A 13,229-nucleotide genomic window follows, 5' to 3' on the forward strand; every position below is an offset into this window, starting at 1 on the left:
TGACAACTATATAGTGATGATGATCACATAATGCATAGATTTTTAACCAACCCATATTATGTTCTCACTAAATGGTCTGGTGATAAGAAATGGTAAGAAGCACATACCAAATAATCTTTTATCGTCAAAAGTAGCCTACTGTGTTGTATTTCTGTTTGATTAACTTAGATATACCACACTTTAATAGATTACACACAGACCACTTTATTGTACTTTCTCTCAGCTGAATCTATCTCATGTCCTAGTCTCGTAACAGTCGCACGTAGTACAAACGATAGGCTAGTGAAACGTAACAATGGTTTCTATGACGAAACACTACATCCCTCCTTTTTTTTTTAAAACTTCAAAATACGGTACAGATCATATAGTTAATGCAGCTTTAACATTGAAAAAACAAGAACATGAATGAGCTTTTATGAACTGCTACAGCTGCACTTTAGTGGTGACTCAATTACGAAACAATTGGTGACACAAACGGTATGTACATAGAACATCAGATCAGGCTATTACTATTTCGACGATATGCCTTAATATGCAAGTATGAAGCAAGACATAAACAAATAAGAAAATTGTTAGTATGTGGTAGGTTACTCCAATACACGTAAAAACAGAACTACACAATATTACCACATACAGTAAACATGTTTATGTGAGAACATAGTCATTAAACCTTGTTGGTTTAGTTATACAGCGAAAAGATCTACGTTCTGGCATTTGTAAACGTGGGGGTGATAGATTCATTGAATCTGATTCATCGACAGTGACTAGTGGTGAGTCGTAAGTCTCACTTTCACAAGAACTATTGTCTGGACTGATATACTTCTTAAAGACGAATTACGTTTTAGTTCAATACCATCTTTATCCATAACAGTAACCTCACCCTTTTCTTTCGAGACAACTGTTTGAGGGACAGGTTTAAATGTAGGAGACAATTTAGAAGTTTTAGGATTTCTAACTAAGACTTCATCACCCATTTTTATTTCCGACTCTACAGCCCCCCTTTTTTCTTCAGCATAGCTTTTACTTTTCAATTTGTTCTCCCAATCACGATCTCTGACTTCTTCGTCGAACTGTTGTGGCTCACGACACAATTCTGGAAGTTTCGTTTTCATTTCTCGTCCAAACATCAAATAGTACGGAGATGCACCAGTGGATGACTGTGGTGTCGATCGATAAGCCATCAGGAATTTACTGATCTCCTCTTTCCATTCTTTTCCGTCCACATGTGCAATTCTGATCGCTTTCATCAACGTTCTGTTTTGTCGCTCCACCTCTCCATTTGCTTGTGGCCACAATGGCGTCGACTTTTCATGCTTTATGCCGTACTCGATTAAGAAATTTTCAAACTCTGAAGAAACAAATTGTGGCCCATTATCAGTTCTCAAAGAAACTGGCACACCGAATCGTGCAAACACAGGCACAATTGCGTCTATTATTTTCGTGGTGGTAGTAGACTTCAAGACAGCTATTTCATAGTACCTACTGTAATAGTCTACAATAACTAAAATGTTTTCACCGCTTGGCAACGGTCCAAGAATGTCAGCAGAACAAGCTTGCCATGGACCGTTCGGAGGAACCACTCTTGTCATCGGCTCCGGTCTTGCATATTCGCTTGTCACTTGGCAACCATGACATTTCCTACACAACTTCTCTGCATCACTGTCCATTTTAGGCCACCACACTTTCGTGCGTAGTCTATTCTTAGTTTTAACGATTCCCTGGTGTCCTTCATGTGCGAGCTCCAAAACGCGTTCTCGCAAAGACTTTGGAATTACTAGTCGTGTTCCTCTTAAAATTAATTCACCATAACAACAAAGTTCATCCTTGACATGTAAATAGCTAAATTGAGAACACTTTGACCAATCGCCAGATTTGACATATTTTCGAATTTCTTCAAACTCCTTGTCACGAGCAGACTCTCTTTCAATTTCTAGCGGTGTTAATGCTACTGGAGTACTGTTTATTGCTACTAACCTCACAAAATCGTACTCTTCATGCGAACCGTCTTCTTTTGATTGTGTGGAGTTGAGTCTTGATAAGGCATCTGCAATGTTCGTACGTCCCGGTCTGTAAACAACTTTGAAATCATAAGCTTGTAACCTTAAAACCCATCTTTCTATTCTGGCAGAGGGTTTGGACGTTTTGTTATAAATAAACTGTAAAGGTTTATGATCTGTTTCCAACTCAAATTCCTTCCCGAACACATACAGATTAAAGCGTTCACATGCCCAAACTAACCCTAAAGCTTCCTTTTCTGTTTGGCTATAACGCTTCTCAATATCAGAAAGACTCCTTGATGCATAGGCAATTACGCGCCATAACCCATCCTGTAGCTGTGTAAGAACAGCTCCTAAACCGACTGGTGATGCATCTGCAATAATGCGTGTCTTGCAATCGGTTCGGAAAAATGCTAATGCATTAGCTTTGGTCATCAATGATTTCAGCTGTTCAAAAGCTTGTTGCTGCTCCTGCTTCCACTCAAATTTAACTTCTTTCTTTGTCAGATCAAGTATAGGCCTAGCGATCGTAGCAAGATTTGGAATAAATTTAGAAGAGTATTGAACCAATCCCATAAATGATCTTGCTTCACTTGAAGTTTTCGGTGGTTCTGCATTCAGTATTGCTGCGACTTTTTCCTCGCTAGGACTGACACCTTGCTTGCTCAGATTGTGTCCAAAAACGTCAGCTTCGGTAAACGAAATTGGCATTTATGTTTGTTCAAGGTTAATCCGGCTTCCTGTAGTTTTTCTAAAACATTAATCAATCTTTGGTCGTGTTCTTCTTTGTTCTTCCCGTACACAATTACATCGTCTGCGATGTTGGCTACTCCTTGGCATTTCTTCAACACATCGCACAGAATCTTTTGGTACTTTTCTGGAGCGGAGTTGATTCCAAACATCAAACGCTTATAGCGATACAGTCCTTTATGCGTCACAAATGTTGTGATGTAACGACTTTCTAGCTCTAACATAATTTGATGGAAACCCCACTTTAAATCGAGTTTACTAAACATAGTGCTACCATTCATTCGATGCAACAAATCTTCAATTGTTGGAATGGGATGTCGTTCCCGGATGATTGCTTCATTCGCTCGACGCATGTCTACACACAATCGTACATCCCCATCTGGCTTTGGGATAATAACAACGGGTGAAACCCAACCTGTAGGTCCCTCGGGAACTTCTTCAATGATGTGTGCGTCGAGTAAGTCTTGCAATTTGCACTCAACTTTACCCCTAAGTTGAAATGGAACTTTACGTACTGGTTGAGCCACGGGCTTTACCGATGTGTCAATGTGTAACTTTAATTCATAATTTTTTTAAAGTCCCACCCCATTAAACAGTTTAGGGTAACTATCAAAAACATCATTACACAGATTGTTTACACGTGAAGGGCCAATACGCAATACACTTAATTTTTCTGCAGTATCTCTACTTAAGAGACTAGGTGCATCACAGTTAACTACAATAAAATCAGTTACACAGGCACAGTTAGTATCCTCACAAATTACTTCTGCAGTAAAAGTACCTAGTGTAGGTAACGGTGTAGTACTCCCATATGAATACAAAGATTTAGCTGATTTCCGACATTGGGCAACAACATTACGACATTTTAACCATTCCCAAGTATCTTTACTAATCACATTACTGGCAGCACCTGAATCGATCAAAACATCAGATAATTTTACACCACCAACTTTCAAAGTTATTGTACAAGAGTTCTTACGTGTCCCTTGTACGTTGAAAAGTTCTTCTTTGTTGCTCTCCTCGTTTTCTGCGAAAATAAAAGTCTTTCCTTCTTCTTCCTCTAATGTATTGGTATTGGACTTGCGCTGCACTGGTCTCCGCGACGGCGTATTCCGATTCATCTTGACGTCAGAAGGATATTGTGACGTCACACATCTATTCGTTCGGGACCGTGTTCGACATTGCAAAGCAAAATGTCCGACTTTGCCACATTTGTTACATTGCTTGCCTCTTGCTGGGCATTGTTGATCAAACTTAAAATGTCCAGTCTTACCACAAGCAAAACATACTTTCCCTTCCTTCTTAATTGAAGGCAAGGCGCGTCGATGCTCTGGGTGGCGCACTTCGTTGACATGAACTGATGACGTAGGCTGCATTGTCTTTAATTGATTTTCGACATCTTCATGAGCTTTTGCAATAACTATTGCATCATTCAAAACTAGATTATTTTTTTCAAGCAACTTTCTTCTCAATGTGTTAGAAGCACATTTTTCAATAACTTGATCTCGAATGTAGTCATCTCTATTGGTTCCAAATTCACACAACGTTGCTTGCTGGCGCAAACGGCAAATAAATTTGTCACTGGTCTCGTCTTGGGCTTGCGTCAGCTGCCGAAACTTGTATCTTTCAAAAGGAACATTACATTTAGGCAAAAAGTACTCATCCAAAATTGCTAGAGTATCGTTAAAAGACTTACTGTCGTCATTTTCGTCCACGAGGCTGAAATAAACTTCTTGAACCTCTTCTCCAGCTGTGTGTAACAACAATGCTTGCTTTTGTTTATCGTCTGCGATTCCTTTACTGACAGTAAAAAAGAAAATGACCTTTTCCACTGCTTCCATCTTTGTCCTAAACCATGTGGATCACCTTGCACTTGAAACGATTTGAGACTGCCTAGTTCGCAGACCAGCGGGTTGCTTCGGGCTACAGTAACTTGTTCAGCCATCTTTCACTTAAATCCTCGTCGCCATTGTTGTATTTCTGTTTGATTAACTTAGATATACCACACTTTAATAGATTACACACAGACCACTTTATTGCAGTGTTGCCAGATTTTTTTTTTAAAAAGAGCCCAAAAATGCGCCAAAGCAACTTAAAAGTAGCCCAATTTGCCGTCGCGACGTCGACGGTTGAGCAACGAAGGCGCAGGCTTTCTAGGGGGGTTTTTGGGCACGCCCCCAAAAGTCATGGGCAAAGCAACATCTTTGTCCATCATGCTGATTGTGTAGATACAAAATACATACATTAATACAACATACAATAAGTACAATGTTCAATATTGAATCAAGCAATGTTCAATAGAAAAAAACTTAGACGAGCCAATGCTATACAAACTTCATACAAATTCCTATTTTCAAATTCAAGATACAAATGGTTCCATAGTAGATGCTAATGCATAGCATAAGCCCGTCAACTCAGATGAACTACCAAGAACCAACACCCAACAAAATTCTATCATCAACTGCTGAAGCTTCATTTTCATATATAGAGCTGTCATGCTTCCGCATTGATGACCGGGGATCAAACAGCATTTTTCCAATTGTTGCAGCAAAGTTCTGATCCTCACAATCGCTGACAAAAGTTGAAGTCCGATACGATTTCGCAGTTTGGTTTTGATTGCAGAAACTCTCGAAAAGGCTCGCTCAACTACCGTAATGCATTGCTGATTGGTATAGGCTACATTGTTAGTGCCAATTGAGCAACTTCTCTATTTTTTATACTCCCCGGCAGCATTTCTAAACTCGTACACCTTGGTACAAAAAATACAAGAATCTATCATTGTTTTTCAATCATACAAGGAAGACCAGTTTACATTCAGTAGGGGAGAACGGGGTAAGTTGAACCGGAGGGTAAGTTGAACCACCCCTTATTTTTTCTAAATAAATTCGTAAAGAAATTCTTGTGCGTCACCTACTGGTTAAGTCAGTTCAGAACGCCATTTTATTCTAGGAATCATGAAGAAAGCTGTAGCGGTTTGGTAGTGACTGAGCAGTACTGAATTTGTTGAGGTAAAAGTGAAAAATTAAAAAAAGTTTTTTCGGTTTCATAAGTTCTAATGTTGAATTTATATTTATATGATATTGTAGCTAATATATGAGGTAGTACCACTGTAATATTTTGCCTAAAGCTTGTACACCTAGGTTTTATTGTTTCGATGAGAATTTACTTTAAAGTTGCAACACAGGTTTGGGGAAAGTTGAACCATTCAGATAAAGGTAAGTTGAACCATGGTTCAACTTACCTTACTGGCCAAATGTGACATCTGAGCATGGCACCAATGATACAGACCATGAAGAAAGTACAACAAAATTAAGTGGAGCAGAGAGTCTTACAACTAGCAATGATCTTGATCATTTGACCACAAGCAGCTTTCATAATAATGGAAACTATGTGTCACCCGCACAGATCGTTCCCCTGCCAATTGCAGGCCCAAGAAAACAAACAAGAAAAGGTCGTAAAAGAGCTAAAACTCGAATTCTTACAGACATGCCAGAAAAAGAAAAATTAGAATCTTTCCATGCAGTAAAATTAGCAAAAAAAGCACCAAAGAAAAGACTAATTCCAGACGAAAAAACCGATACTGAAAGCGATAATTCAACTGAACTACAAGCTATCTGTGATGACAACAGTGATGATGATATGCCTATTGTTGAACCATCAGAAGGAGATTATGTGCTGGTGCGGTTTACAGGGAAAAAAAGAACTCTTCATTACGTGGGACTTGTCGAGTGTGTAGATGATACAACTGGAGAATGTGAAGGCAAGTTTTTAAAGAAGGGAAGGAATGATCCAGCAACTGACCAACCAACATTCACATTCAAAGATGGCGATGAATGCTCCTTTCCCAAAAAGGACATTGTCATGACTCTTCCATTTACTGAAATCAGTGGAACCACAAAGAGGCAAAACAAGTTTGTTTTCCCAGCAGACTTGAATAATTGGATGAATTTGCTTGAGTAGTTGTTGCATTTTATTCTGCTTGATCTTGCAAAAACAATTTTTGTCATACCCTGTAGCTGTAGTAGCCTAATGTGTCTATTTACGTTAAATACTGTATATTGTAGGATAGCTGAAAATGTTGAATGTCAAGCTCCGGTAGCATTTAAATCAGCACATTAATCCAAGATAATGGAGAAGTTGTATATCATCTCGGCAGTGTTAAATCTCAATTTACCTGAAAACATCTCAATGATGGTTTTCAGCTGCAGTATATACAATTAGGCATATATTGATAGTGGTTCAACTAACCCTATTGTCCGGTTCAACTTACCCCATGAGCAGGGTAAGTTGAACCGCAAGACTGATCATTTTAGGATTATATTTATGTACATAATAAAAGCTGCTACTGCAAATAATCTACTCGTAAACATGCATGATAGGTGTCACAAACTTGTGTCCAAGTATCAGGTTCTTAGTGCCAGTATTTTACGATCTGTGGCGATAATCGCGAAAAACGGTTCAACTTACCCCGTTCTCCCCTAAGTTTCTCCACTGACATTCAATTTTTCCCACTTTAATTTATAGCTTAGACACCAATAAAAGCTTCAAAAATTATGGTACGGTACCGTACTAAACCAAGATCATAACTACCCTATAATTTCCGATATTCGATACAAGTGCAATTTCGCTTTCGCCACTCGCCAGTCAGTCCTTCCATTCTCCCGGATGAAAATGAATACAGCATTGCTGTAACAACAGTCAAAGCTGCTAATGGTCAGCAGTAAAATCAATCCTCATGCCGAATCAAAAAAATAACGTCATTTTTTCCGTAATAAACCGAAACTTTACCCACATTTTCAAAGGCTGGTCGGATTCTACCAATTATTCAGTACTGCCAACTCAAAATTCACTATCAAACAACTTAAAATTCTGCCAAATTTAGGCGCCGTCTCGCGCCAAATCAGAGACTAAAAGTAGCCCAAAAAAGCGCAAGTCGCAAACCAACATTTTTTGGCGCCAAGCCCAACTAAAAGTAGCCCAATTGCAGATAAATCGCCCAATCTGACAACACTGCTTTATTGTACTTTCTCTCAGCTGAATCTATCTCATGCGCTAGTCTCGTAACAGTCGCACGTAGTACAAACGATAGGCTAGTGAAACGTAACAATGGTTTCTATGACGAAACACTACATACTGTACTTTAATTCAGACTCTTCCTCGTTGCAATATCATCCAAAATCTCATCACAATTTATTTTTTCACAAAAAGTCAGTGCAGAAAACCTATCTTGAGACAAAATAGATCTTAATTAAATTTTAACTCTTAAGTCTCGAAAAGGATCTCTCTTCTGACCAATTTGGCCACCATATCCTAAGGCTAAAATCTGCCGAATGATTGATTCTACACTTGGGGAGGCCATGTAAAAGTTTTGCTTCTAGACTAGATTATACAGTATACCTATGCTAATTTGATAAAGGTCCGTATGAAACAAAACGTGCTCTTCTGTTGGCCTATATGGTTTTATAGTCTCACATAGGCTACATGGAAAGCGCAAAAGTTCATCAGGAAGTTTTATGTCAACATCTTCTCGGTAGGCTTATGCTTCTATCAGTAGTTCAACACCTTGCTGAATTTTTTGCTTAGGCCTACCGTCAGATCAGCAAGAAAGGAAAATAGTTTCTCGGCAGCCGATTTGTAGCAAGAAGTGACAAGAACGCTCCTTTGTTCACAAAGGAAAAAGGTTTTTCAACTTTTTAGGCTATAGCTGCTTTTCTTCTTAGACTAGAAAATTGCATTATGACCTGTGTATGAACACCTAATTTTTTAGAACTGGTTGCATCTCTGTTATATTCATCATCACCCGTTCAGTCGATTTCGACTCTCGGTCATTCGAAAGATCTTGCCCTGAACAGGTCTCGGTTCCCTATTCACCTTATTACCAGGTGAAAATGTCTACAAATGTAGCCTATGCTATAAACCTCACATTTCGAGGCTCCATCCATCTCAGTCTAGTGGTAAATCTGACGGTACCTTACCGACCTGTGTTTTGGTTCAATGTATCTAGTCTACAAGTAGCCCATGCGAAACAGCCAGGATTAACCTCTCAAAAGCTTTCCGAAAAATCAATCAACTCATGCGCTGATGAGTTCTAACGTTTACAGCCGTTCTACATTCATGAGCTCACTAGGAGAAGGTGAAGAGTTTAGGGTCTTCACTAAAAAAATGTTTGTACGCTGATGAATGATAGTGGGATATAAATTGTCATATTTCGTGATTTTTCAAGTCGTAGCCTAACAACGTGGGGAAAGTTTTACAAATACTCTCCAGGGGAGTTTCAAAAAGCTCAAAATACCCTGTGAGTGAGATTACTATGCGTGCTGTGAATGTTTTGTCATCGACAGTGTATTTGGACACTTGATTCAACTATTGCGCGCAATGTTCTGATTTATGTAATAATCGCACTAACTCTATACTATACTCAACAACGCAGAAAACGAACTAAAATTTAGCTGACTATGAGATAGATGCAGATACAGAAAACAAAACTCTGTCCACTCGAGGTGACGTCACTTATATTTATATACAACACGACAAATAACCTACGAATCTAACGACGCATTCTGTCATTCAACAAGCACGTGTTTCGCGTATCTGCGAAAGCACATATAGCCACTCAAACTAGCAGGCAACAAATTTCAACAATCGCGTCAAAAATATTTTGCATGGAGATTAGATCTTGTCAATTGTAAGATGTTCACAGAAAACACAATCTGAGCATATAATTGGATAAAAACCGCCAACGCAAGGTAGATATGCGAAAAAATATTTCGAGGTAATTCATTGGCTACTTGCTCTCGATAAAACATATTCCATACATTCAAAGCCGTAGGAAATGGGGATGCGGGGGGGGGGGGGGGGGGGGGAGTCGCATCTCCGCTACAAAAGAAACATCGCAAATTTAGGAAAAAGGTTCAGTAATTTGGAAAAATTGTAAATTGTTGCGTTTTCACAAATATATTTGCAAAGACAAAACTTGAGCAATGCATCCCCAAAATGTTTTACTCTCCTACGGCTACTACTCCCATGGCCTCGCTTTCAGACGTGCGTAAATGAAGACACAAAACAGAGTGGTATGTTGGGCACGGTAGAATTCTTTACCGAACTGTATGTTGTCAGTTAGACGCCAATGACATCTTGAAAACATCTCCAGTTCTCCACACTGCACAACGCATGATTAATTGATTAAACCAACACTCACTGCTTAGCGGATAGCCTAGTTCCAAACAGAATGTACGGCATGCAAAGCTCAGGAAAAATCAACATATCTCAAGCAAAATGACAAAAAATTGTTAATATCTTGTGAAAAGCCACATGAAATGACAAAGCGAAACTGTAAACGATGTTACCATACTAATAAGCCAGATGTTAATTGGGTGATTCTCAATATATTATACTGTGTAGTAACAGCGCCGCGAATTTGTCTGCAGAAAATTTGATCTGCCAAAATTAACAATCCGCTTCACTAATTTGCACTTTGTGCCTTGAATTGAAATAACAGATGTAAAAGAAAATTTGTAACTTTAAGAGCGGTGACAAATGTTGTGAAATTTTACTTAGAGCTAAAGAAGGGCATATTGGCTAAAACACAATCGTTGTGTTACAGATAACAAAGTCTTCTTTATCAAAAAACACGAGACATCATATTACCGGTGTTGTACACGCCAGTTTTCCTCAGCATAATCAGCTTAGGGCGTGATAGCATATATATATCACAACAATAGCTCGATTGCTTAATGTGCCTAATAAGACCGTCCGAAAAAAATTGCAGAGCAATTTTAATTTTACAAACATTCAAACAAATTAACACAAAAATTGTTTTGCATCAAAACAAATGTTTTGTTGCAACAGCTCCATTAATGAATTATATGGAGACTGAAGCATTACAGATGCTTTATATATAACATTGAACATTCAAAACACAATAGCATGGTACGTACAAACACACAAGATAATTTTACACATACAAACGTTTGATGCGGCCGTTCTGACACCACACGGTTCGCCATTGAACAATTTTAGCCAAAGGAGGAAAGTAGCACCAACATGAGGGTGCAACGTGAAAATAAAATGGTACAACTACAAAGGTTTTTGTCTATTGAATTGTTTCAAAGTTTTTGCTCAATCAACTGCATTTTAGCGTTTAAACAGTTGCATGAAGATAGTACTGTTATTGACACAATGTCTGTAAAAGACTCATTTTGTCACTCTTGCAAGCATTTTTTATTTTTCATTATAGGTTTAGACTTCAGAGATAACATTCATTCCATCAGTGCTTTTCTGTTTGGGCAACGTTTGATTTAAATAACCTAATAAATTTGTTTTTTTAGGATATTATACAATATATAGCAAATCTATTCAAAATCTAAGGTTATGCAACAAGTCTTAAATTAAATATCATCTTTTTTTGCAATTTATGTACCATCTTATATCACACTGAAAACTAAAATGGGCCAAATATTGAGAAATCGTATAAGAAACATGACATATCACCTTTTTCCAAATTTATTACAGGTTGTCAATTTCATACAAACCATGGATTGAAAAAATGCCTCTATTGGAGATTAGAACAACATGGGTTTAAAAATTAAAAATTTGATCTTGAACATGTCTATCATGAAAAAATAATATAACTCTTATTTACTCTAAAAATCATTATTTATGATGAACTATCTGTTATGGCTTGTTATGCTTATAAATTTCCCAACTATACAAGTCCTTTACCACCAAAAGGGTTGTCAACTATCACGTGGCAGCAAACATATCAGTGAGCTATCATGCCTACATAACACATAGAAATCCCGTTTTATAATTATTATACAGGCTGTTGGATTCAGACTGCTTTTCACAATGTTGCAACCAATGTGCACTGTCCTGGAAACTTTAATTTAAGTTCAATTGTGTTTTTTATGTAATTTAAGTCAAAAATGTTGAACCATAGGCATACGAAGCCGAGCAACGTGATCAAGTTTAACATATTAAAGATTATTATATGTACAAAAAACACAAAACTACGCAACAATTAAATATCAAACGTTTTCGACATCACAAGATGTCCTCTTTAGGAATAATATACATACAACTTAACTACATCTGAATAAAATACAATGGTTAACTAAATCTATAAACAGGAAAATACAAAAACTGCACAGTACTTCTGACTAGCTCAAACTCAACGATAGGCTCCACGAGAATCAAAGGTAACTGCACCAATAGGTGTTAAACAGATCACATGATATGGTAGAAAGGCAAGGTGCGAAAAAACTAATTTTAAAATACAGAGAGCAAGAAAGACGAGCCGCAAGCATACAATTGTCTGTTCAAAAGTGGATTGTGACGTTTTATGTACAAGGCTTCCAAGATCTTAGTTTGATACTCAGACCTGCCTCTGGACATGATCTCAAATTGCTTGTTAGAAACGTTGTTTTGACATTCTGTACATGAGAAAATGTGATCTTTAATTGCGCTTATCTGTACAGAATTCAAATTGAGGTGTTCCCAAGCTCTAGTCGATAAATGTCTTGTTGACATACCGATGTATGTCAGGCTTGCATCACGCAAACAACTGAATTTATAAACGACATTAGAACATAGAGCAAAGGGACTTATTGTTCCACAATGAAACTAACAAGTTGAAAAATATGCTACATTTAAATCGATACCCGTCATACTTTTTTGATAAAATATTAAAAGCTTTTTTGGATACGAAACCGAAAGATAAACCCGAAGAAGACGATTTTAGCAACTTTTTTGATGTACCATTCTTGGGAAAAGATTCGGTAAGATTTTCAAAAAATCTAGCTAAAATTGTCAAAAAAAATTTGATTGTGACATTTACCCTGTATATAGAACGTTCAAAGTAGGCAGATATTTCCAGCTGAAGTCGCCTACGCCCTTTGCTCTATGTTCTAATGTCGTTTATAAATTCAGTTGTTTGCGTGATGCAAGCCTGACATACATCGGTACGTCAACAAGACATTTATCGACTAGTGCTGGGGAACACCTCAATTTAAATTCTGTACAGAAAAGCGCAATTAAAGATCACAGTTTCTCATGTACAGAATGTCAAAACAACGTTTCTAACAAGCAATTTGAGATCATGTCCAGAGGCAGGTCTGAGTATCAAACTAAGATCTTGGAAGCCTTGTACATAAAACGTCACAATCCACGTTTGAACAGACAATTGTATGCTTGCGGCTCGTCTTTCTTGCTCTCTGTATTTTAAAATTAGTTTTTTCGCACCTTGCCTTTCTACCATATCGTGTGATCTGTTTAACACCTATTGATGCAGTTACCTTTGATTCTCGTGGAGCCTATCGTTGAGTTTGAGCTAGTCAGAAGTACTGTGCAGTTTTTGTATTTTCCTGTTTATAGATTTAGTTAAACATTGTATTTTATTCAGATGTAGTTAAGTTGTATACGTTTATTATTCCTGAAGAGGACATCTTGTGATGTCGAAAACGTTCGACATTTAATTGTTGCGTA

General features: G+C 37.7%; 1 protein-coding gene across 1 annotated transcript; it reads right to left on the bottom strand.

Annotated features, from left to right (window-relative positions):
- Positions 1 to 2,662: 2,662 nt before the first annotated feature.
- LOC145771012 (uncharacterized) lies at positions 2,663 to 4,588 on the bottom strand. The gene is made up of 2 exons (XM_082582753.1): positions 3,618 to 4,588; positions 2,663 to 3,236 (listed from the first exon to the last, which is right to left on the bottom strand). The coding sequence occupies exons 1-2, from the start codon at positions 4,586 to 4,588 to the stop codon at positions 2,663 to 2,665; spliced, it is 1,545 nt and encodes a 514-aa protein (XP_082438879.1).
- Positions 4,589 to 13,229: the final 8,641 nt, after the last annotated feature.

Source organism: Aplidium turbinatum, chromosome 5 (genome assembly GCF_918807975.1).
Source record: "Aplidium turbinatum chromosome 5, kaAplTurb1.1, whole genome shotgun sequence".
Lineage (NCBI taxonomy): Eukaryota > Metazoa > Chordata > Ascidiacea > Aplousobranchia > Polyclinidae > Aplidium > Aplidium turbinatum.

Excerpts from the sequence above, each read along its gene's own strand:
- LOC145771012 (XM_082582753.1), bottom strand. The coding sequence starts at position 4,588 with ATGGAAGCAGTGGAAAAGGTCATTTTCTTTTTTACTGTCAGTAAAGGA. Across the intron at positions 3,237-3,617 it reads AGTAAAGATACTTGGGAATG|GGGTAAAGTTGAGTGCAAAT; the intron begins GTTAAAATGTCG and ends ATTTCAACTTAG.